Consider the following 25,750-nt stretch of genomic DNA (forward strand, 5'->3'; position numbering starts at 1 on the left):
TATAGACACATTCTTTGTGCTTGTCAGCAACAAGCCAGCCCTGTGTGTTCTGCATCACTGCTCAGATGTTTGCTTTTAAGAAGGGCTAAGACTTTCTTTGGCAGGAGATGAAGACTGCAGATACTGGAAAAGCAGGAGAGATACTCAGTCTCTGAGATGGTCTCAGTTTTTGCTTTAATCCCAGATGGATGGATATTTCTTGCTTTGACCTGTGGAGCATGGATTCATTTTATATGTGTAAATGTTGGAAACACGGGAAAAAGATTCACCAGAGAACCTCAGAGCTCTTGGAAAGTAGGATGGAGCCTTTTGTATAGAAACTGAGGGTTGTTTACTTGTGACTGGTACCTTAACAGATATCAATGAATCATTAGTATTCTGTCATTCAAATAATTTAACCAAAACTCTACCTGATCCATCAATGGACTTATTACTTGCCTTAAATTTTAAATTAACACTTGAAGTGTCTGCTCTCTTTCACTGCTATTCCTTTGTCCAGCTGCATGAAACCATTTTCGTAACTAACTTCAGATGTAATGCTCTACATCCTTTCTTGCTTCTCTTCCCAGTTCTAATGCCTTTCTCTTTTCTCTGCTTGCTGTTCCTGGTTTACCTGCGGCAGCCTTCCGAGTACAGCTGCTACCTTGGTTCGGGATCTCGGGCATCCTCAAGAGCCAGCTCTGCTCGGGCCAGTCCAGTGGTGAGCTCCTCTGTTTATCTTTGTCCCTGAACTGTTTCATTCCTCTGTTCTTCAAGGTCTGTTTTGTGCTAAGGGGTCACTGTCCCTCATGAGACAGTTTCTTACGGTATTAATTGGACCTTCTGGGCAACGCTTAAGACAAAGAAGGGGTGAACCAGATGAGATGTTACAGAACCAAAGTAATTTCGGTGCAGATGCACATGTTTTTACAACAGAAAGTACAGTTTGGACTTGTGTGACAGTGCTAAATTTATTTTAAGTTGGGCATGAAGCACACTGGCAAGGGTATTATGAAAAAGACTGGTGCTAGTACTGCATCTCCTTCGTGGATTAAAATCAGGAAACTCTAAATCTTACTGCAGCATTTATGCAGTTTAGTTTCTCTACATCGAGTAGTTATTTTAGTGTTGTGTTGCTGCAAAGCTGCAGGGTGCTCCAGAGGTTGAATTTGGACATGTTTATGGGTCTGTAGAGTACCAGGCACTGAAGACCCTTGAGCATGGTGAAGTTCTAGAAGGATAACGTGTACCCAGCATGAATTCCTAAATTGTGGCTGAGCAGGGCTTAAATACTAAAGGCTTGTCCAGCATCTGCTGTTCTTAGATACGAAGTAACTGTCTTTGATTTTTTTAGTGGCATGCTGTGCTTTCTCTTTGTGGTTGTTTCCATTTTGCTGTTTACAACTGAGTATCTTCCCTGATTAATTCCCGAGCACGAGCTGATAGTGTGGTGACAATAGCAGAGTGCAGCAGGATGTCTCTGAGAGGAAATGTGCAACTTAAGGTCTATAACAACATTAATTTTCCATAGAGAGTGGGTTTTGAAGCGTTGCACTGAGTTTCAATAAACTGGCTTTGCTTCATGGAAACCTTCCTTTTAGGGAAGTTTTACTGTGCTCTTTCTCCTGGGACCTGTCATGTGTTACCTGCCACATCCCCAAGAAAAAGGGGTGAGGAGGGTGTAAATTAACACACACAACATGCTGCTCTAGTCATAACATCCCGCTACCTTTGCTGAGGAGCTGGAACTTTAATGCTGTAAATGTTGCCTTAAGGACTAATTAAAAAGGAGTATCTGGATCGGCAAGAAAGCTGCCACATCAACAGCTGAGCTGTAGCACGGACACTTGGGGTGTTCCTCTTTGGGAAACACATGCAGGCTGCAGTAAGGAATTGCTTTGTGTTCAATGTCCCCATCGTGGGAACCTGCAGCAGAGCTGGAGAGGGACTTTGGACAAGGGCATGTACTGACAGGAGAAGGGGAATGGCTTCTCCCTGACAGAGGGCAGGGTTAGATGGGATATTAGAAAGAAACTCCTCCCTGTAAGGGTGGTGAGGCCCTGGCACAGGTTGCCCAGAGAAGCTGTGGCTGCCCCACCCCTGGAAGTGTCCCAGGCCAGGTTGGACAGGGCTTGGAGCAACCTGGTCTGGTGGAAGGTGTCCCTGCCCATGGCAGGGGGCCGGAATGAGCTGAGCTTTAAAGTCCCTTCCAACCCAAGGGACTGTGATTCTGTGCTGGTTCCCCCTTAAAATGTAGTCTGCAATTTGAATACTGATAGAACAAAACTATGTGCTCTGAAATATTGGTGTTTCTTAAAGACGAGGGTAAAAATTAATTAAAAAAGAAAATTATTTTCACCAGATAATGTATGGCAGCCGGTGAGCTATAAATAAATCAGTATTTCAATTAGTCCCTGAACCTGAGTCCCTGAGCTATGAGTTCTTGCAGTATATAACTTACATTAGTAATACTTCTTAAATGTCTTTGCAAACTGAATTTCAATTATCCCCAAAGCAAAAGTTAATCAGAATAAACAGAGATTCCATTAAAATTCTTTAAGGGTAAGGAGCTGGGTACCCATATGCTGCTGTTGGTTTCCATTAGGTGTTTTTTGTATGCAAACCAAGTAATCCGTGCAAGTTGCTTATGGGAATCACAGGATGCAGTTTGCTCCTCCTGGGAGCTGCACAAGAGGTTTTCTATTTTAAAATTTTAGTTCTCTACATACACTTTGGCCTGTTGGTATGCAAGTGGCTGGGGATGGTTTGCTGTGTCAGCACCAAGGTGCCAAGCTGAATCTGCTCTACAGGGAGACAATAGGCACTTCTTAAACTATTTTTTTTTTTAATTAGTAGTTTACTGCAGGGTTTGAAGAGCTTCCCTTATCTCCATGGCCTTGAAAAAGAGCTGAGAGTTAATGCCATAGTGAGTCTAGTTGATCCTCAAAGTCTTTATTACTACACAGGGTCAATACAGCAGCACCTTGTGATAATAATATTATTTTCCCTTTCTTCCCCCTGTATTAAACAGACATTGCTTTACCTGAACTCACATTGAGGAATCACTTGCCTTTTACTAACAGAGGTTTCAAAGCATTTCAATAATGTTTTCGGTTGTATACCTGATCTTGGCAGTAAAGATGCTGAGATAGAGCCCTGTCTTCTCAGCAGGCTCAGCAGTGCATGGCTTCCACTCCTGAAATGTCAGCTGCTGGGAATTCCTGAAGGAAGAATAAAGATCTCCTTGGACGACAGTGATAACCTGAGAGGGAAAAAAGGGCTGGTTTTGTTTATATCATTAGTCAACATTAGAACTTTTTGTTTCAACATCACCAAACCACAACACTGAGTTGTTTCCTGCCTTAATCATATGGTTTCTTGATTTTGCTTTATACATTTTCTGGGATTTACACACGTAAAGATTCGATTCCAAGTTTACTTTTTAAATGGCTGGTAGAGGAGAAGGAATAGGGGAATATCTGTTGAGTCAAAAAGCTATTTCCAGCATGCTTGTGTCACTTGAGAGTGGGACAGTTTACAAAATCCAGGTACTCTGATCATTCATGCTTAACACATGATTTTCTTATGATTATGGGCATTATTAGGCAGAAAACCAAAACTGAGCTGTTCCCAAGCCTACCAAGTACCATGAGAAATTATACATGGGGAATGGAGAATGATTCCATTGACCTTTCTAAATTAAAGCATACAGCAGCTAGTCACTGTAGCCCTTAAATTTTTTTCTCAGAATTTTGTTACCTCCTTCTATCACTGTTCACTAAGATTTCAGCAAAACAGTAGTTTTCCTGCTGTGCAGAGCTTTGCCAGCTTGTATTCTCTGTGTTACCATGTTGGTAATACAGGAAAAAGCAGGAAGGTACTTAAACATAACATGTGAATATTTGTCTTTGTAGTTATTTTTACAAATTCACTGTATCTGCCTGAAGTTTGCTGTGTGTTTATTTTTCTTTAACATTTTGCCTGTTACCCCAGGAGTAATCATCTGCTGTCCTTGCAGTCACTGCAGCTATGCAAATGTGCTGTTTAATACTAAAGAATTATCCTTATAAAAAATACAGATCTCAAGACTACCAAGAGCAAACAGCAGGTCCTTTTGTGCAGATGGAGGTAAATCTTGTGCCTGAGCTATCGGCATGTTTTGACTGAGACGGGCTTTTAGTATGAATTGTAGAAGTTTGGGGGTTTTAAAATTAAAAAGCTGAATAGACTCGGACTGCAGGAGTATTTATCTGAAGGCTTTCTGAGCAAAGGCAGGCAAAATAATAGGAGAGGGCACATTTTGCTACCCTGAGAAGATGATGGTTTATCCTGGCTCTCTCCCTTCCTGAGGAGGCTCAGGCAGTGGGCACGAGCAGTTGGCATCAGATGGGCTGGTACCGACAGCAGTGTGAGCGTGTGTAGAATCATGGAATATCCTGAGTTGGCAGGGACTCACAAGGATTATCGAGTCCAGCTCCTGGCCCTGCACAGGACACCCCAACAGTCCCAACATGTCCCTGAAAGCATTGTCCAAATGCTTCTTGAGCTCTGGCAGCCCTGAGGCGGTGACCACTGCCCCGTGGAGCCTGTTCCAATGCCCAGTCACCCTCTGGGGGAAGAACCTCTTCCTGACATCCAGCCTAAACCTCCCCTGACTCAACTCCAGCCATTTCCTCCAGTCCTGTTAATGGTCACAGAGAACAGAGATCCGAGCTGCTCCTCGTGAGGGAGCTGCAGACCATGGTGAAGTCTGACCTCAGTCTCATCTTCTCCAGGCTGAACAAGCCAAGTGCCTTCAGCTGCTCCTCATATGGCCCCTCCAGACCCTTCATCATCTTCATTTCCCTCCTTTGAATGCTCTCTAACAGCTTTAGATGTTTGTTACATTGCAGTGCTCAGAACTGCACACAGTATTCCAGGGGAGGCTGCCCCAGAGCAGGGCGAGACAATCTCCTCTCTCAACCGTCTGGCAATGCTTTCTTTGCCTGATGCCCCTCAGGACACTGATGTCCCTCCTGGCTACCAGGGCACTGCTGACTCATATTCAGCTCACCATCAGTGAGGACCTCAGATCCCTTCCCGTGGCACCGATTTCCAACATCTCGTTCCCAGTCTGTCCATACGTCCAGGTCATACACACGGTGCTCAGGTCACATTGATTGTGCATTGTTGAGAACAGCTTTGTTCATTGGAAGAAGCTCATGTTCTCACCAGAAATAAAATTAAGACAGTGACAGACTTAATTTTGACATAGGCTCTTATCAGGTTTTGCCTTCCCTCCTCTACACCTGAAGGTTTATCCAAGCCTGGCCTCTGACAGTCTGGATGTGCTTTGGGCCCCTCCAGAGTGAGGATTTGCTGCAGCGCTGACTTGCATTTCAGAGGCTGATAAGTTTGTTTAAGCAATGACGTTTGGCATAGCACTCATTCCTGAGCGAGGATTCTTCTCACAAACCAGCTTCAGACCTGAAAAATTTTCAGCAGTGGATTTCCCCTGCTGACTTTGAAAGGCTTGTTGCTAATTGCTAGTGTTAAGGTGGCTCTCCTTGGAAAAACACGCAGGGACTCTGTGTTACTGCCTGGCCCAGCCCAGCCGATCAGACTGGTAAGATGGGGATTTTAGGAGGGGTTATACTGCCTGCAGTACCTCTTTTGTCTTTTTTAATTCCAGGTTTTGTAGGTACCATCCCTGTGTTCAGCACTACCTATTGTAAAAATTTTTCTTCATTGTTGACCATGTTTTCATTTCAAACTGTGCTGTACTACTTTAAGAGAGCAGGAAATGACTTAATTTGATTTGTCACCATAAAAAACCCCTTGCTTTCCTGAGAAAGTTGATCTAAGTGCAGGATCTTAGATGGGGCTGAGCAGTGACAGCCACATACTGAACACACTGAAGTTGTTCTGATACCCGAGAGTGGTATGTAGCACAACCAGTCAGCAAGTGTTCCAGATTTCCCTTCTTCTCTAGCCTTGTTCAGGAGCCTGGAAGCTGGAAATTGTGCCTTAATCCTGTTCCTTTTGTTGATTTTAAGAGCTCTTTATTTAGGAGTTGTTTTGTTGGATGCTCTCTGATAGTGCTGCAGGTACTCTAATTTTGGCCTGGACACTCCCTGGTGGCAAAGAGCTTCAAGGGTTAACGCACTAACCGACTGCAGAGTACAGAGAAATACTTTCTCAAATGTTGTACTAAAATGTATTTATTATCTATGAAAAATAGGCACTGTATCCATATATAGGCTTGTGGGATGATTTTGCTCCTGTTACACTTCCAGCTGCAGTAAGCCTTTGATACTGCTGACATTTTTGTAACGTGGCTCTGGATTTATTCCGAAACCCCTGTCAGAAGAGGCTGAACTCTGATCCCATTGCACTTATTTTGCAGACAGCAACCTATTCCCTTTGCCAAAACAAAGATATGCGTGCTGGAGTTCCTCGGAAAATTGCTTCCTTTTCCTGCTTTTTTACGCAATAAGGAACAAATTGCCCAAGTTGTTGGTGAAGAGGAAGATAATCTGTGATCAGAGACAGACCCGTACCCTTGTGCAAATGAAAAATGCTGCAGTGTTCTGTAAAGTATCATTAGGTGAATCCCTCTTTAAATCTCCTTTTTAGCAAGTATTCTCTCAGTCCTCTGTGTGTGGGAAAAGTCCCAAAGCCAGAATGTTTTTTTTGAACGGCTGTGCTTTGAAGGTGAAGAAGTTATTTTCAAACTGTTTAATAATTGTCATGTTCTTGATTGAACGCTAAAATAGAAGGTAAGTATTTTGGGCAAGAATTCTGAACAACTTCAAATAAACCCAAACATTTATTCCCTGACCTTTCTCTGATTTCTTGCTGAATCAACTGCCAAAGGGCTTGTGGGGGACTGGATGAAGGCTGGAAACCTGGAGTTAGTTCCCTCTGGTGGCTAACTGCTGTTGAAAAGCAAAATTATCTCTTTATAGAAGTGATACTGTGAATACATTAATCTAAACATGAGCAGAATGAAAACTGTATAAAATATTAATCTACTGTCTTTCTAGAAGACAGGTTTTGGTGTTTCACTGCCATGTAACCATAAAATTCAATGCTGCTTGTTTCAGACTGACCTTTTGCTTAGAGAACTGTTGTGTAGCAGGAGGCATCTTTGTAATGTAAGGATATTATTTTGGAATGAGGAACTGGCATTTCTCAAGACATTTTACATTTTTTTAAGTGTTAATATTTAAATAAGTTAGTAGCAGTACTTACTGTCTCTGAGGGGAAAATGCTCTGAGTATGGCACCAAATGGATGTGTGCAGGAGCATCACTAGGGAAAATGAAATCTCCTGGTTTGTTTTTTCAAACTACCTCAATTTTAGATGTTACTTAATAGCTTTAATTATAACAGATTATGCCCCATTAGAGTTATTATTTAAGATTGTTTTGCAATAAAGGTGTAGCAGGCTTCACAGGTGTGGTTATGAGTGCTCTGAGTACAAATATTCACTGTAGTCATTTCTCTCACCACGTTGTCTTCAACAATTTCCCCTTTGTAAATGGAAGCTTTTATTTGACTCACGTGGTGCACCATTAAAACAATATCAATATTTGCTCCCTTCTTTATTTTACTAAAAACTGAGATTGCACATAATTTCAGAAAATAGAGGCCATTCTGCAAATGGCTTAAGGAAAATAAATGTTTTGAGTTGTGCCCTGAACCTGTACAGGCAGATTTTGCAAAGGCTGTACAAAAACTCCTGGAGGTAGATTTGTGTGTGTGTGTGCACACTAATCTTTTGTCACATGCCAGTATTGACACTGCCACAACTCTCTTGATAAACAACCACATAGTGCTTGGCCAGGCTAAAAGGCTGCCAAATCCAGCACTTGGAGCTGTCTGTCATGAAAATAAAAGGCTGTTTGCACAATTCAGTCCATCTTGTTTATGGGGTCTGAACTGAAGTATCTGCCTTCATTAGTTACCTTCTCTTACTGCATCCAAATTCAGAGATTTGAGGGTTTTTTCTTAAGTATTTTGTGTATTCAGTGTCTTTGCAAAGTTTAGACCTAGAGCTTTAAGTCTGGCTTATTTTACTCCCAAGCCTCAGACTTAAACTTTTTAATGCTAATTCATAGGGCATTTATGCTACGAGATGTGTTGTAAGTGTAAGAAGCTGATTTGTAATAGGTACCTCTCAGTTCTCAGATTTTTTTTTTAATAGGGTACCATGGATAATATAAAAAAATAATGAGTTGGATCATTCCCATATTATTCTGCATAATTCAGATAAAACCCCCCCTGTGAACTGATTGGAAGGAGAGGTAGTTTTTGAGTGTGTTGTCAATGGAAATTACCGGTTAAACCACAACTGTCCCCCGCCTTCCCCTGAATAGGGTCTATCCTGATTATTTTTCCAGTAATTTCAAAACCATTATTGCCTTTGGCTCTTAGTCTCTTGTTCTGGAGAAGCCCTTAGTTTCTAGGATTCCTTTGGGAAACCATCTTGGCTCTGATGCTGAAATGTTCCCAGAAGAATTTGACAAGTTCGGGAGTTCTTGCATTCTGCTAATCTTTTCATTTCATTCAGTCCTTTTTTTACACTTAGTTCTTGGTAAAGTGTATATTTCATTTCATTTCAGAACAGGAAAAAGTTGATAAGATGGTTCCTATCAAGAAAAAAATTCCTACTGGTGTTGTACGTGGGTCTTGTTCTTTAACTTTCTTATAAACGTTTAAGCTGTTTGTATCCATGCTAATTTTCTGTACTCCTAAATAATATTTTGTTTTGTTTCTTCTAGACTAGTTTTAGTGCAGGATCTCTTCCGAATTAGAAAATTGCAGTGCAGTACTGAAACCCTAAAAGAGCTGTTTATTTACACTTTGAGCTGATCTCATGATATTTGACTTGAGGATCAGTTTTGTAGTCTTGGATCTCTGCTTGAAGTTGCAGTTGCTGTTTTTCTTGAGTGGGGAATATTTACCAGAGGTTTTTAAGGTGTAGATTTCAAGTCTTAACTTGATACCTTGTTTTTTGGGACCAGGGAGGATGAAGTGGCAGGCTTCAGAGGAGCCTTTTTTAGTTAAGGTCCATAAAAAATGCAACTTTCAAGAAGCTGCCTTGGTCTGGAAATCTGTTGATCTTCCAATTAAAAAAAAAACCTTCCCTTCTCTCTTTAAATAAATTACTATTTGGGGTTCATTTCAGGCATATTTTTAAATTGTTGTAAAGTAAATAGGAGCAGCTGCATTTGTCAGGACAGCAGTTGCATACAGCTGTTTATGTCCAGGGAAAGACATCTGGAACTTCGAGTTCATTCCCAACTAGACCTTTGTACTCCTGCATTGCCAACTCATAGATCGTGTGTCATCTTCATGTTTGAAACATTGTGATGCAGAGTATAGAAAAATGTATTCCTCTGCCTTATTTAATAGACCAAGTAGTTTTTTATCAATAAGCATATTTCACTTAATTACACTCTGCCTAGAAATTGGAGGTGGATTGTCCAGCCTTATGCCCTGAGGTACCAGCCACGACACTGCTGTTCTGAGAGAGCTGGCTGCCTTTTGAGTGGGTAGAAATTGCTAATGAGAAGTCTTTTACAGCTTTAAGAATTCTCTTTCTGGTATATTACTGCCTTCTCTTATCCTTTATTTATTATATTAATGAATCCTTCTCAATCTTTGTTTCTTACAGATAGAAGAAAGGCCAGAAAAAGACTTTGAGAAGGTAAGAAGGATCTGATGAATTATTCTGACAATAGTGCTTTCTTCGTTCTTCTTGGTAGGTAGAACTTGTCATGAGCACAAAAATCTATAAAATCCATTGTGGGGCAAAAATTTTAATTGCTGGAGCCTTCTACTACTACATTTTTGAAGCTGAACTTTTCAGCCTCTGCTCACTCAGATGTTCACTCTGCTCACTCAGATGCTGATCTTCAGCAGTTGGCTGAAACTGCTTTAGGCTAAGCCACATGAATATTTATTTATTAGATCTTAATTATGGTATTATGTAAAAATAAATAAATCATAGTAATAAAAGAGGAGGCTACTGCAGTAGTGAGAAATTGGCTTAATGCAGAACCCTCAATACAGGAGAACAGTTCATATGGCTACTGCTGTAGAGTAGATAAATACCCATTAAAGGAAAGGAGTTTGAGAAGTTGTCAAAACCATCCTAGAAATGTATTATTACAAGTTTAGAAAAATGTCTGGCAAGTTGATATTAGCTCCTTGAGACTTTGTCTAATTAAGAATTATTAGTTAGAAGCTAAATCATGCAAACTCCTATTGCAGTAGTATTTAAATACATCTGATCTGCCTTTTCTCATTAGTATCCCTTGTTAAATCTTGAGTTTGATTTTTTTCTTTCTTAGAAAATTACATTTGAATCAAATCTGCATAATTTAGAAGTGGAAGGGTTGGTGTAATACATGTGGAAAAAAAAAAGGGAAAAAACTACAAACTCACAATATATCTGGGACAAAAAATGTTCTAACCATGTTTACCTGGGTGTGATGTGATTGTAGGGAGCACGTACTGTCTCAAGTTTATCAGCAGCTACCTTGGCTTCTCTGGGCGGGACTTCTTCACGGAGGGGCAGTGGGGACACATCCATCTCAGTCGATACAGAGGCATCCATTAGAGAAATCAAGGTGAGAAATACTTAAAACCAGCATAAAGACTCCCTTCCCAAGAAGAAACTGGCTTGTCTGCCCCTCCTGGCAGTTCTGGCAGTGAACTGGGTGCAGTGAATAAGAAGTGATCAGCTTTCTTACAGGTGCTGTGGGGAGCTGGTGTGTGTTGCAGGAAACCGGTCGTGATCCTGAAACAGGGAATGGGCTCAATAAAGCCCACTGATAGGAGGGTGGAAATAATGCAAGAAGCAGTGGATTTACTGGAGAGAAGAGGAGGGAGGCTGTGGCAGAGGGTAGAAAGGAGCAGAGTGAAAGGAGCAGAGAAGGGCTGTGGGCTGGGGTTGGAGCCTTTGAACCTGTGTCTGTGTCTTGTCCATAACGTTGAAGATTTCATTTTTTCCAGTCAAGAAAAGCAGAATTATCATAAACTTCTAACCAATAAATCTGGTTGTCTGGCAAGACTTCAGCTTAGGATCAGACCCCTTAACCTGTGTGGTAGAGATATATAAAAGAGAACATTGAATACTTGCTTGTCCCAACCAGCTGTGCTTCTACCTGTTAGTTTCTGTGACGTCATTCACCTTTCTCACCATTTCCCTCAGGATATCTATGAGTTAAAGGACCAGATTCAGGATGTAGAAGGCAAATACATGCAGGGACTGAAAGAATTGAAGGTACTGGTTTGCTGCAGACCGAGAGTGTGATCATTAACCCTGGCTAAGCATTCAGAGCCCCAGTGTGAGCCCTAGAGCTGACCTTGCATGCTGTTCTTCTGGAGAGGTTGGAAACTGTGTGGAAAGTGTTTAATTAACTGGAAAAGTATCTGTTCTGACCTGGATTGATTGTGGTGAGAAATGTTTCCAAATGTTAACTGAAAAGTCTGCTGATTGCCATTGCATGTTGTCTTTGCTGGTTTGAGGAGGTAATCATTTTACTAGCAAATTAAAACTATTAGGGTTGTTTTTTTTTAATAGTCTCCTAATTCAAGAAACCTTCCAATATTGGAAGATGAACTAGAACTCATGTCCTACAATACTATTAAAAACGAGAGTTTAAAAGCTTGTATGTTTTTATTTTTTTAAGGTCCTGTGAGGTGGTGACTGTCATTTTGGTTTCTTTTCTTTGGTTTGTTTTTTGGTTTCTTTTCTGTCATTTTGGTTTAGAAGACACCCTTAAAATAATCCTTCTAACAAAACTCTGTGTAATAGAGCTTGTTACATGCAGAATGAATGCTGAAGCTCTTGCCACTTCCATGAAGCCATAAACAGATTTTGGTGCAACAACTAACTTTTATGTCTGTGTATGACCCACCTCACAAATGAGCAGCAATGTGAGCTGTGGCTTTTTTTGGAAAAGGCAGTCTTGCAGGTAGATATCTAATACAACATTTATCAGCATTAATTGCTGATTGCATCATTGGCTCAGTGCTGTGACAGGTGAAGATGCTGCCATCTTAAGTGAGTTGACAATGAAAGAGGAGTAGTTTGGCCCTTTTCTTGCAAAATCTTTTTTTCCCTGATCACTGAGTAGCTGGCGTAAGCAAAATAATCACATGGCATAAAAAATGTAGGTAATTTTTCAATTCCTGTCCCTTAGACTGCTTTTGGGTTGATTTGCACCTAAGCTGCACTGCTTGATGCTAAGAAACCAAAATGTAGCATGCCAAAGGTGTGGAACAGCAACTTCCTTAACTTCTTCCTTGCATATACTTCCTTTCCAGCTCATTTATGTGGTTTGGTCCTACCACAGTTTTCAAATCCTAGTGGCTTTCCTGTGCCTGGTATTTCTCATCTCAGGGTGGAAAGTGCACCTAAACATAGTTAAGTGTTTGGAACTGTACAAATTCATGTCCTGAGAGACAAATCATCTCATTTGTCAATAGAAATGTAAACTAAAATTATTCAGATTTTGCCACTATCGTCCTCAGTTCCACTTACTGGCTGAAAAAGGAAGTATATGAAACTCACCTGTAATTCAGTTGAAATTATTGGTATTACACAAGTTCCAAGAGAAATTGTTTGATCTGTAAACTAAAATGTTGACATGTGTGTCCTCCTTGTTTTCACATTTACTCTGTTTTGTTTATGTAACTCTTTTATTTCAGTATTAAAATCAAATAGTGCAAAGTTTGTCTCCACAACATGGAAAATTATGCTAATCTTTATTTTGGTATCATTTGTTGTTATAAATATCTCAGTATCTTATATTCAGGTCAGGCTGTTAAGGAGGGGTTTTCAAAATACTGAGAACTATATCTTACAGAGTAAATTTGTAAAGAAGGGATATGATATGGGAAACCTAATAGAAAATGATACATCAGGTCACAAAAGCTGCAGATTTTTCTTTCACAGTTAATTCTAATGCCTGACTCAGTATATTTAGGGGTTCCCACACTGCAAGGATCCCTTAAATTAGTGTGAAGTGGCTGTTAAGCTGCCTTAATTTAAGGCCTCAGATCTCCTGAAATGATCTTAAATCAAGGCCAGTTTACCTTTAAAAAAAAAAATCCCAATTTGTCATCTTCAGCAGCTGCTTTGAGCTGCCAATGTGCAGGGGCAGGGGGAGGAGGGAGAAGGAAGAAAACTGGGAAGGCAGAAGCTGATGCAGCAGAGAACAGGAAGGATTTGATCTGTCCTGAGGTAAGGCTCCTTGCTTGTAGTCACCAGTGTGGTGGGAACACAGGAGGTTATCCTCACCTTGGGACAGTTGGGAAGCCTCCAGTACATGAATAGTGCTGGTTTCCATAGGCAGACTTGGCATGCTTGTGTTTGGGTACTTTATTTTTCTCATTGGAGGTCTTGCTTGGTGAAGTGTCCTTTATTTCTGGCTCTGACTGGGGTTGGTTATTCTTTTCAGGACTCTCTAGCTGAAGTTGAAGAGAAATACAAAAAGGCTATGGTGTCAAATGCTCAACTAGACAATGAAAAAACCAATTTTATGTACCAAGTAGACACCCTGAAGGATGCACTCCTAGAGTTAGAAGAACAGCTGGCAGAATCCAGGAGGCAATATGAAGAAAAAAGTAAAGTATGTATATGTATATGTATATGTATGGCATGGTAAATAACAGGGGAAGATTTGGAGGTGGGCAGAGACCTTTGTGAGGAGGCAACAAATTACTATTCAAATTTTTGAATAAGTTACTGTTTTAATTACTGTTAAGGCAAGTGGAATAGCAGCATATTATGTCCTTGTGTCCTACAAATGGGAATTTTCCTAGGTTTCTGTCTTATAAAGCAATTTCTGAAAAAGGGAAGAAATGTTTTAGATGGCAAAGACCATATTGGTATTATCACATCTCTATTTTATATTTCATCTTTAAGTTCAGGGGGTTTGTCTGTAGGGACTTCTGGAGTATTGTTACACACAAAGGTGTCTCCAGACAGGCCATGGGAGAGTTGTGCAGTTCAGATAGTTAAGGCAACTCCATGGTTAAGTGTTGAATTAAGTTTTACATGAATTCAGCATCTAACAGCTAGTGATTTGGTGTTAAATGGTAAAACTGGGGCTTGGGTTCGTTTTTCAGAATTGGCTGTTTTTAGCTTATGGCATTTGACTACAGTGCACCTCAAAACACTGTTCCTGGAAGATACAGTGTGTTTTTTTCTTTTTATTTTAATAAGTCCAGTTAACTTTTAGTATGTGACCACGTGGAAAGAATGGGTTAAATTCCCATCCTTTCAGTCTGTAGGACTGGAGTGTAAAAGGTCTTCACTGCCAGCCTGCTGCTCAACTTATGAAATGGGCTAAATGATGATTGTCACTTCTATATTTGGTCTTGGAAAAAGGACAAATAAGATAAAAATTGTCCTCTTGTGGGATTGTGATTAGAGGGATATTCAAGAATTACATTGCAGTAAGCATTTCCTTTGTGTTTGGGCTTGTTTCCTCCTTTTTTATGGGAAACTATTTTTGATTAATAATAATTTCATGAATATTTCATTATTTGTAGGAATTTGAGAGGGAGAAGCATGCTCATAGCATATTGCAGTTTCAGTTCATGGAAATCAAAGAGGCTTTGAAGCAAAGGGAAGAAATGCTTGCAGTAAGTAACTTTTTTTTTTTAATGGTTTCTTTTTTTGGTGCATTCCCAGTAAGCACTAGAAGCAGAGAAGGTGAGGCATGGAGAATTTTATTGCCTACTCAAGTTTCTCACCTGAAGAAATATTAGTGTTTCAGGCCAAACAGGTTCGGAGCTGACTAATGGAAATAGTACTTTCCTAAACATTATCTCATTCTTCTCAAGTATTATATTTTGGACAACTGTTTGTGGAGATGCAGAGGAAAATAACAGAACTGTATAACTTGTATTAAGTCATCTCGTGGATAATAAGATTGTCTTAAGGAGCACAGGTTCAGTTGAGATGTCAGAAGCTGTGCATGTAGATACTCTTTTTACTTTAGCACCTGACTTTTTTCTTTCTTTGGCATCACTGTGATCTTGACCTTCTTTGTTAACCTGTTACCTGCTTTCTGTCTTCTTGCTTTGCTCCTGTCCCTCAGGAAATCCAACAGCTGCAACAGAAACAGCAGAGCTATGTCAGGGAAATTTCCGACCTTCAGGAGACAATAGAGTGGAAAGACAAAAAAATAGGGGTAGGACTTGTCAACTCCTGAAATGTCTTCAGAGTGTCATTCTCCACCTGATTCTGCTTCTGTAAAACCCCGTGAATAAAACCTTTCCTTAGTGCCTTTGCTTGGTGTGACTAGCAAATAGCAAGTTTTGTCTTTGGCCAGCGTCATAAAATCCAAGAAAAATCTAGCAGCTGGTCTGATTGCAGACCAAGGGTAGTTTATTTGCTGTGCTGCACCATTTGCATTTGCCATATCGAGAAAGGAAGTGCTATTTATAATGCAATTCCATCAGCATTGAATTTTCGCTTATTCAGATTTAATCTGTGGACTGAGCAGAAACTGGAGTGGGATAAAGAGGTAATAGAGCTATTTATAGGCTATTGGGATGAAAGTCTCCCATGCTTCTTATCCCTTCCCACCACCTCTTGTCAAAGCCACATGGAAACCCACTCTTAAAGAACAGCCTGGCTTTCTTTTCCAACTGAACACTGTGAAAGACTTTCTGAATATAGGAGGAAGAAATCTGGCAGCTTGCCCATGCTTGTGATGTCCAATAATTCGTATCAGCTTGAAACTGAAAATGGTCCAATTTTTTTATGGTTCTATTTGTACTTACATAGAAATATTGGGGGGGGGGGGTGTCAGTGGCAAAATATGCATTTGCACATGGTGCATCCCAGACTAAGGATGACATAGTGGCAGCTTTCAAATTAATTGAAATGTACTGCACCCATGATGGTAACCCATGGAATAAAAAGACTCCTGAAATCCAGGAGGCCTGCTTCTATGCCCTTCTGTTAACATATGTTCAGTGTGCATGTGGAAGTAATATGGATATGGATTAACCTGTCCAGCAGTTAAGAATAACACGTGGATCCTCATTTGAAGGATCCCTAATGAAGGATTGGGCTCTGAATGTCTGGTTATTGAATAAGCTGTGCATTTCTTGGATTTGGAGTTTATCTCTCTGTCTGTAAACTCGGTCCTGTAATCTGTAAACTTGACCTTTTTTCATCCATGCCCCTTCCATCAGTCTCTGAATATCTTAAATCTACTCATTCTTGTTTGCACTTGCTTTTCATGGCCTTTACTTGTCTACCTTCCTTTCTTCACACCTCCTCTGCTCTCTGTCTCTGTTGGGAACTCAGGCACTAGAGAGGCAGAAAGATTTCTTTGATTCCATAAGGAGTGAGCGGGATGACCTTAGAGATGAAGTGCTTGTGCTGAAGGAGCAACTGAAGGTATGCAAGAGGAATAGAAGAAATTTGTAATCAACTGCTGACCTTTTTCTCCTGTACATTCTGGCAGAAAATTTAAATCTACCTCAGTAGCAATAACTTGATTTTCATGTCGCCTGTAAGTTGCCATTTCAGGAATTTTCTATATTAAGTCCTTCCCCCTACTATTGATTGTGACTTCTTAGTGTAGACAAGAGTAATAAGGACTTGCTTTTGTAGGAGATGCTTCTCTGAGGAACATTTTATGCTGCAGATTTTTGTTTAAAAAAAAAAGAGCTGGGATGACATGCTTCCTGTCAGAATGGCTAAACTGAGAACTGCAATATCTGTTCTCTGTCCTGACTTCCAGCCATGTTTAATTGAAGCAATTGTTTATTCAGAGTATCACGGACAAGAACACTTAAAAATCCCTCTCTTTCTGAGCAGCAGACTCTAAAGCATTGCTTTCCCTTCTCTACAGAAACATGGAATAATCCCTGACTCTGATGTAGCCACCAATGGGGAGACATCAGACATTCTTGATAACGAAGGACACCTGGATTCTTCCAGAACCGTTCCAGGCACAACTCAGGCATTAAAGACAGGAGGGGAGGGGATGCTAGGTAAGTGCTGTATGTCCTTTCAGATCTTCCTGCCTGTCTGTCATTCATTCATCCATCTTTGCTTGAATTTGGGCATTTGTTAGTGGGACAATTAACACATCACGCAGCATGCTACTTGTCAAATCACTTCCTATGCATTTTTCTGCTTAATATTGATTATCACTCCTAGTATGTTGTGCAGTTTCCAGCAAGGGCAAACTTCATTTCCCTTCCAAGGCGGCAAAGGACGAGAATACAAACAGTACATTACAGATAAGTAGCAGCCATTCACATTACTATTTAAACCCTGAATTTGAAAGCTGTCCCAGGATAATTCTGATAAGGAAACAAAAAGCATTTCAGTTTTCTATAAAGAACTTGTATGTTGGTTCATTTATATCCCTGTGAACTGGAAGTGTCTGCTTGAACAACAGTGCTGGGCACTATTACACCATACTAAAGGATGAATTCTTTGTCCCTGGTAATCCCGTACTATTGAGCAGTTAATTTAACACTTCAACATTTTAACTTGTTAGATTAACATTTAATTGAAAGAATATAATTGACATGGATAGTGTTAGGAAGGAGAAATCTGGTTGGCAAAAATCTTCTTACACAGTTGTGATGAATGGCCACTCAGAGAACTATTGTACTAGTGTAAGGAAAGGAAGTCATATTTTTGGTTTGTTGGGTTTTTTTGTTCTAAATGAACATGCATAAATAGCATCAGGCAGCCAACTGTTCCAAGTGCAAGTTTTCTTGCTTTGAGCTTTTGGCTGCTTTTTCCTCACTCAGTTTCTGTATGGAAACAATATGGAACACCAAAAACCGAGGTAAGGGTGTATTTTTAAATGCAGTATGTTTTCTATATCTCCTAATTCTGTTATTTTTTTTTTTTGGGGGGGGGGGGAAATAGGTACAACATAGACCCAAAAGCTAACTAACCACAAACACTGTTGTTTTAATACCTGTTGCTTCTAAATATAAGTTGGAAGAAAAATTGTTACAACAAAAAAAGACCAAACACCTTTCAAAAAACCACAGAAGTCCCCATCCCTTTGGGTGGCTGTAAGGGGCACAGAGTACCTGAGCTCTGCTCTGTGTTGGGAGTGCTGAGCAGCCAAACCACTTGCTTGCCAATCAGATTTTACATTCAGTGTCTGTCATGCACACTGATGATGATGCCTGTTTGTGGTATTAAAAGTAAAATATTACTGAATAATCCTTCATGACTTCATTGTAATGGCATCAGACCCCTGCATGCATAGAGGGGTGTCAGGACTGAAGTTGTAGAGAATATTGCTGAGGAAATACAATCTTTAAAGGTACATCTGCAAGTATTGCTGTTAAACTGCACTGCTTCAAACAGTTGTCCTCCTCAACGAAAGCTGTAATTCACACAGCCAAGAGCATAAATCTCCTTTCCAAAAACACAAGCCAGCACCAGAGACTTCTTGCTTTGAGAGGGCAGTGGTGAGTTTCACTGATCAAAATCTCCAGACCCTTACTAATTCAATTGCTGCTTTGCCTCACGTAATTGGCAAAAGCTGATCTCTTATTAACCTGTTCTTTGATTCATTCTCTCTTTCGGGTTTTAAATGGGGAGGTAAGTGCTGTGGTGTGGTCCCTTCAACTTTCTCAATGGTCTTTTAGGCAAAGCCAATGAAGTGGAGATGAAAAATGAGATTTTGGAGGATGTGGGGAAAAGAGAAATCATGCAGAATACTGAGCATGAGGAACACAAAGAGGAGTCTGAGGAGCAGGAAGTACAGACATTGCATGCTGCTGAAAATGCAAAGGCAGAAAAAATGGTTGAAGAACATGACGCCCTGTCAACAGTGATGCTCCCAGACAGTAGGTTTGCAGAGCAAGCTCAAAGCCTTACAGAACCTGTGTCAGAGAGCACTTCTTCCAACAATGGTAGTGACACAGATGATCTGAGAAAGGTGACAGAGCCCACAGGCACACTGGCCCAGCAACCTGATAGTACGGAGGCTGAACACCGTGACTCGAGTGCAGGGACAGACGAGAACTCGGAGGTGGGCTCTCTGCAAGGCCATCAGATTTCTGAGACTTCTCAGGAAATGCTTTGTGACTTAGGTACAGAGCAGGAACTGGGAGAAGCTGCACCCAAGCAGGAAGAACAAGAGGATCTTAAAACTAGCCATGACCTAAGTGATAATGAAATGGGTCAAGAAGCCGACAGTACAAGTGAGAGCAGTGAGCTGGTTTTTAACCAGGCAGGGCTACCAGAGGGTGCAGTGGGAGGCTTGCTTAGGGAAGAGGGAAATGTGGAGAGTTCCACTCCAGAGGAACTCCAGCACCCAGAAGAAAGTGCTGAAAACAAGGTTACAAATGTCTTGGAGGAAAAGCTTGTTGAAAGCAAAGACTGCACCGATGGAAGAACTGATGAAACAGGAGGGGATAAAGCTGAAGAAGGAAATGAGGTTGGGAACGCAGTTGAGGGTCAGCCAAGGGAAACTGAGTCTGTGGGTGTGGAGGGGATGGAGTCCTGTGAAAGGAGTGTCCCAGCAGAATCACTTGAAAAGGAATGTGGAGGACATCAGGCATTCACCCAGCCAGTTTCATCAGAGGACAGTCCTTCAGCATCATCAGAGGAACAAAGTACACAAGATAAAACTGAACTTGAAAATGCTACAGCTGAGAAGGACAGACAGGAGGAAGAATCTATGGAAGAGCTGAAGAAGTGTTCAGGTTCTGCAGAAACAGGGGAGCAAGATAAGGCATCTGTGGAGGCAGAGGGCTGTATTCCTGAGGTAGAAGGAAGTGTGCTGCAGCAGGCACAGCCAGGCACCGATGTTGTGAAAGAGGTGACGGCTCAGGAAACCAGTTTAGACCCAAGTCTTTCAGATGATAAAATTAAGGAGTCAGAATTGGAAACAGGGGATGAATCTGAGAAAGGAAAGGAAAGTAGGACAGAATGGGTAGAAGATTTAAAGCCAGAAGTAGAAGTTCAAACAGTTCAGTGTAGTGAAGAAACAGCAGGTAGTACAGAAGCAGAGAAAAATATTCCTTTAGAAGGTGAAGTGCAGAAGGTGGTCAAACAAGAGAAAGATGAATCTAAAGAGGAGTCAAGTGTAGGTGTTAGTGTAACTACTGAAAACAAAGCTGATAAAGAAACAGTGAAAGAAAATGAGCAAGAATTAGAGCTTACAGACCACCATGGTGAGGAACTTGCTTCTGAGGAATGTGCAAATAATTCCCTGGCACAGAAAGCTGAGCAGGATGAAGAAGTTAGTGAACAAGTTAAATTGGAGGATCAAGCAGAGGAAAGCCTGGAAGATGATGGCGATGCATTTGATTTTGATGAAGAGTCAAATCAAATACTAGAATCTGATGAAAAATGTGATGGAGTGAAAACTCAAGCAGAGAAAGAAGAGGGTGATGGAGGAAATGATGCTGTTGGTAAAACTGCCCACACAGACAAAGCTGGAGAGGGAACAGACCAAATGGGAACCAAAGATGCCTTGACCAAAGACGACAGCTTGCAGCATAAACAAGATGAGCCTGAAGAAACAGGGTGCTTGCAAGGGGAAGCACTGTGGAATGCTGATGAGAAGGCTGATGTGATGGAAGATGAAATCAAAGCATCAGATTCTAATTCAGTGGAAAAAATGAAACAGGATGAAAGTGTTTTGGAACAAGATTTGGAAAGTGCTGTCATTAACAGGGCTGAAAGCAAGGAGGATTTGCAGGGTAGTAGAAAAGGTAGAGGTAGATCCAGAGATGACTGTACAATATCCTAAGTTCAGGATCTCAAGCCTGAACAAGTTACATGCCATGTGACCAGTCCCAGGACAGAAACATGCACTTTGCACAAGACACCAGACCCTAGGAATACTCTTACAGCTTTTTCCTTATAGGTAACTCATCCTAATGCAATGTATGTACGTGGTAGTGATGCAAGTATTAAGTTATTCGCTGACATACCTGGCCACAAGAAGTCATGAGTGGGCTTTGTTTTGCTGTGTCTCAGGTTAAAAGTTTTATCACTAGATGAGCTTCACAAATTGACCATGCAGACTATCATACCTCTAGTGTGGATAACTGCTACTGAGGAATTTCTGTAGGCATTTTTTTATTCTAGGCTAGATGACAGATGTCCTGAATGTACATATGTGCATGGGACCTTTGTGAACTTATGCACATGCTTACTTCTGCTTAGATCTGCAGTAAGTACATTAACACTTCATGAAGGAACTCATCAGATCAGCCACACTGATGTTGAAACTTCTTTCAGAATGATAAAAATCTATGAACTAATCTTATTTTTTTAATATGGAAAAAAAAAGATATTTTCATTCCACTTTGTGTATTTCTAATATGGTCACATTCCAAAATACAGTAGGATCACTGTGAATCTGCTTAGTCTAAGCACTTTGGAAGAACAATATACAGTTTGAAGAAAGTGCAACATACAGGTCTTAGTTTGCTGAAAGGAAAAAATATATACATGTTTACTTCATCTAGGCACTTTGCACCACAATAGGCCTTTCACACCATGTCTCACATGGGTTTTTTTATTTTTTCCAGAGAAAGTGTCAATACACACTGTAATGTGTGCTTAGGTCTGCTCTTAAGTACTGTCTAGATATGAATGTATGAAATATCTATTTTTCCAAGAAGATTTTTGTCTAAAATTGCATTTGCTTTTACTGCATTATATTTTTTGCTAACTATGATTCTGAAAGAATGTTTTTATCTCTGAAACAATCTTACCTCCTCCGTTCTGGAAAGAAGATAAGTTTGCATGTCTTAACTCTTATTGGGTATCAGACCAAAGATGACTGTTGTTCTGTGTACTAGCCCCCGTGCTTTTTGGAAAAGCTGGATTGCTTTGAATTCCTGGCATAAAATTAGACACTTGGACTCCATTGCTGTATTTTTTTCTTGCATCTTTGCTAGTGCTTGGGAGGAAGAGCATGTTTTGCATACATAAATATTCATTTAAAATTGTTTTAAGCAATGAGCGTCACAAGAAAATGCAAATTGAGGGGGGTGGGGGCTATGGAAGGCTGTGTTTGTATTGATGTTACAAAGCTGATAGAGTACAGACAGAATGCAAAATTTCAAGATGTATATCGAAATGTGCTGCTGTATATAATTTAAATAAACATATTTTATACTCTAAATTACCTGTCCAGAGCACTGTTTCTAAACCTGCATAAGTAGTTATTTAAATCTGTATCATTCCAAACGCATTTTTCTGCAGCTTTGTTCAGTTTATTGCGTTGTGCTACGTAGCTGGAAGAGCGATCTTCCTAGGACGGGGCAGCCTCGGGGTTTGAGCACCTTGAATATATGATGGCACCCTTAACTGTAAACCTCTAACAGGTCTGTAACCCTGTAACTCCTTTCATATGGCTTCTCTCCACCTTACAGCAGATCCACCATGGTTTCTGTAAGTATCAGCAGTTGTTCTTAAAGGGTTTACACTAAATGCTAATCCCAAAAGTCATAGATCTTAAGAGCATTTCTTATTAACATGTAGCAGTGTTTATTTAAAGATTTGGCTCTGCTATACTCTCAACAGTAATATCTGGTTTAGTGTTGAAAGTGCTTTTTAAATGTTAAATACATTTAAATACATCATTAAATGTGCTTCCCAGGCTTCACCTGTACATGTGGATGGATCTATCTGAGTTAAATTAGCCACATGCTCATTTCCTGGATTTTTTATCCAAGTTGATTTCTAATCGAAAGGTGTCTGGGTGGTTGAGGGAATCACTGATGAGCTGATTTTTAACGAGTTTTTTAACTTCATAAAACAAAGCATCTGTAAGATAATTCCTTTTTAAAGCCAGGTCACAGAAGGAGAAACAACTCCAGTCTTGCCTGTCCACATACCAGCTTTTATCGCACTCTCAGTGTAAATAGGGCAGGAGCAAGAACATGGACAGGCAGTGCAGAGTAGCTGATGTGCCAGAAATCCATCCTGGAACATTAACTGCTTGTTACTTCTGTTGGCACCTGGTCCCTGACGTCTGGAATTGGGCAAGTACCGTGGAAGAGAAGGTCATGGTATTGTTTTGCCTCTTTGGTTTTGCTTGAGTATTTGCACATCGAGGGAGAGGAGGAGGTCTCCCAGGTAAATTACCTTGATGGGAAAGGGAACTACTAGATGTTATATTCAAAACTTAATAACTTCAGCATTTTATGTCAGCCAGCATTGAGTGAAATGTGTGCCATTAGAGAGGGAGAGGAGGCAGTGTCTCAGGAGGAATTACCTAGAAAATGCATCTCTTGTGAAGTTACACAATTGAAAACAGTTTTTGGCATTTCCCCTGCAACAGGTAACAGATAGAAGAAAACACATGGCTTGTTACTTTCTTTGGTGGTTTTGACTTTCAAATATGAGTATGTGACCCAAGGATGAGACTTCTGTCTTTCAGAATAGCCCCAAATGTTTGCTGGGTTTTCTGTTCAGCACCTAGTGCCACGTGTAGCCTGTAGCCTCGGTTTGTGCATAACTGCACATTCAGAGCTAGCCTGAAATGCTTTCAAAAGCAATAGCTGAAGAAAAGTACCTGATGAAAAAGGAAACAAAAATAATGAAAAGGTCTTTGTCAGTATTTCCTTTACTACAGAAAAGAACAGTCCTCCTGTTCCCTTCAAAATCAGTATTGCAAGCTGGTGTTTTCCAAATCCTGTGCTGTCCCCAACAGTATCCCTCTTCTGAGAAAGACAGGAAGGCATTTCTCAGTATTTTATGTTGTTTTCTCATGATCCAAATAAATGGCCAAATCTGGAGAAAGGAGTATTGTCTAACCTGCTAATGATCCCAGAGTTGTATTCCTGCAGGCTGTTCAGAACAGCTGCTTGGGGCTGCTGCTGTGATTTCATGGAATGTCTTTCCATCCTCTAAGTAGAATTTATCTTTCATTTGCATAATGATTAATTACTTTGTGGGCCACACATCATGTAAGTCGTGCAGATAAAAACAGCTCCTTCCCATCCCATGGGAAGCTCCATCCCACCCCTCCAAGTGGGAAGAGCCGTGGAGGATCTGTGGCTGATTGGAGGATGTTTGGTCAATGGTGCCACTGAAGCAGCACCCAAGTTAGCAGTGCCTTGGGTCACCTGCAGTGCCAAGGCAATGAGAACAGTCATTTCATTCACAAACCACAGCAGAAGACACTGGTCACCATCACCCCCCTGTGTCCTGCTCCCTCACAGGCCCCATTCCTCCTTCAGTCCTCTGTTAAACTCCTATGTGTGTGAAAGCCATGAACTGGTGCAGTGAGTATCCTGGGAATCATGTTTTCCAAAGTGAAATGAGGTGAATGTCACACTCTAATTATTCATTCTAGTATCTTTGTATGTGAAATAAGGATAATGACTGTTACAGATAGGAATTTCAATTAGCTGCTTCAGTGTCCTAATTCAGGAAATTGCTCTTTCCTGCTCACCTGCTCTCAAAGTCCTCAGATCCTTGATTTGTTGGAAAAATGTCTCCTAAATGCAAAATTAAGGTGACTGCAGAGATAGCAAAGATAAAGTAAGTTTTCTGTGTTAGTGTGGGGGCTTAAAAGAGAAATGAAATCTCAAAGACCTTCATCTCTATGGGTAGAAAACTTTCCTACAGAAAAAGCAGTTTTCCAGACTAATTTTCTCCCTGGTCCTGTAAATTCTGCACAGATGTCCATAATGAAGGAAGAGAGGACTGATGGTGAGATTGGATTTGAAGGTTCATCCCAAAGTGCTAACATCCATTTTGCAGGGAAGGGGCTTGGGGGGAAGCTGATATGCTTCCTTCCTGGAAGCTGGAGGAGGTGTCCTTTCTTCAGGCAGCTGTGTTTCACCCCACAGCAGTGGCTGTGTTAATGAAAGTTACAACTAAATTATTTTCAGGATCAAGGTGGATTATTTGGCTCCTTTAGAGTCAGTAAGTTTGGGCTAATTTTGTAGTGGCCCAGAGGTTTCCTGCTGCCTCAGTCCTCATTCTCCTTCCAGTCCTTAGAACTCCACTTCTCAATCTTTGCTGACCTGTGACTCCCAAAACTATCTCCTAGTATCTTCAACCTGTCTTTTACTGTTTGCTCTCCTTGTTTTCTTCATTGTCCTTTATTTTTCTTTATCTTTCATCTTTTGCAGAATTTCTGTAAGTTTCCTTTCCTTCCCATATAGATCTGTGAAAGTATTGTTTTGAAGGGGTTTATACCTGTAAATGTTGGTTACTCTTGATGGTTGATGAAAATGTGAGGTTTCTGTTGGTTTTGTTTATTTTGTTTTTCCCTAGAAATGCTCAGGTGTAACAGTTGAGTTAAAAAAAAAAAAGATAGGACTTGAGAAGGATTAAAATGATGGCACAGAGTAGCTGCACTGGGATGTCACGTTAAGATCTGTATTGGGGTGTTGCATCAGAAGCCAAGGTAAAGGTTTTATTCCATGCTCTGGTATGACTGCTGGTGTATGGGAATTTGTATAGCCAGGAGGGGAATGACATACCACATTATTGCTAGCTAATGGACTGTATATGTCTGCTGCACAGAGGGACTTTCATTTGAAAACCAGTTTTCCCCATGATTTGATTAAATGCAGACTCTTTATTCCCTTTAACTGGGCGTACTAACAAGAAAAAAGGGAGAACCACAAGAACCACAAGACTTTGGCCTGTTCAGGATTTAAGGACCAAGGAGGACTGGCATTTTTAAAGCTCTTCAAAAACATTTAAGTCACACTGTCAACAGAATTTACCTGGTAAAAGCCCACCAGGCTCTTACCTGTAATTTGTCAATTTGCTTTCCTTAAGTTTA

The 25,750-nt window shown here is 40.6% G+C and overlaps 1 protein-coding gene across 18 annotated transcripts in view; it reads left to right on the forward strand.

The window, feature by feature from the left end:
• The window catches only part of LRRFIP1 (LRR binding FLII interacting protein 1), a 112,638-nt gene that overhangs the window by 77,790 nt on the left and 9,098 nt on the right, over positions 1-25,750 (forward strand). For 5 of the 18 annotated variants that reach the window (XM_051786749.1, XM_051786753.1, XM_051786757.1 and 2 more), the window contains 10 exons: positions 623-700; positions 9,640-9,672; positions 10,472-10,597; positions 11,182-11,253; positions 13,436-13,606; positions 14,532-14,624; positions 15,083-15,175; positions 16,303-16,395; positions 16,853-16,994; positions 18,627-22,369. In XM_051786749.1, the coding sequence (XP_051642709.1) occupies positions 623-700; positions 9,640-9,672; positions 10,472-10,597; positions 11,182-11,253; positions 13,436-13,606; positions 14,532-14,624; positions 15,083-15,175; positions 16,303-16,395; positions 16,853-16,994; positions 18,627-20,740 (3,015 nt within the window). In that variant the 3' untranslated portion in view covers positions 20,741-22,369. Of the gene's footprint in view, positions 1-622; positions 701-9,639; positions 9,673-10,471; positions 10,598-11,181; positions 11,254-13,435; positions 13,607-14,531; positions 14,625-15,082; positions 15,176-16,302; positions 16,396-16,852; positions 16,995-18,626; positions 22,370-25,750 lie in introns of those variants that run through there. The other 13 variants (XM_051786755.1, XM_051786759.1, XM_051786760.1 and 10 more) reach the window with 7 other exon arrangements.

The sequence above is a fragment of the Manacus candei genome, unplaced genomic scaffold (assembly GCF_025592945.1).
Source record: "Manacus candei isolate 608988 ecotype Guabito, Panama unplaced genomic scaffold, ASM2559294v1 h1tg000023l, whole genome shotgun sequence".
NCBI classification, from domain to species: Eukaryota; Metazoa; Chordata; class Aves; order Passeriformes; family Pipridae; genus Manacus; species Manacus candei.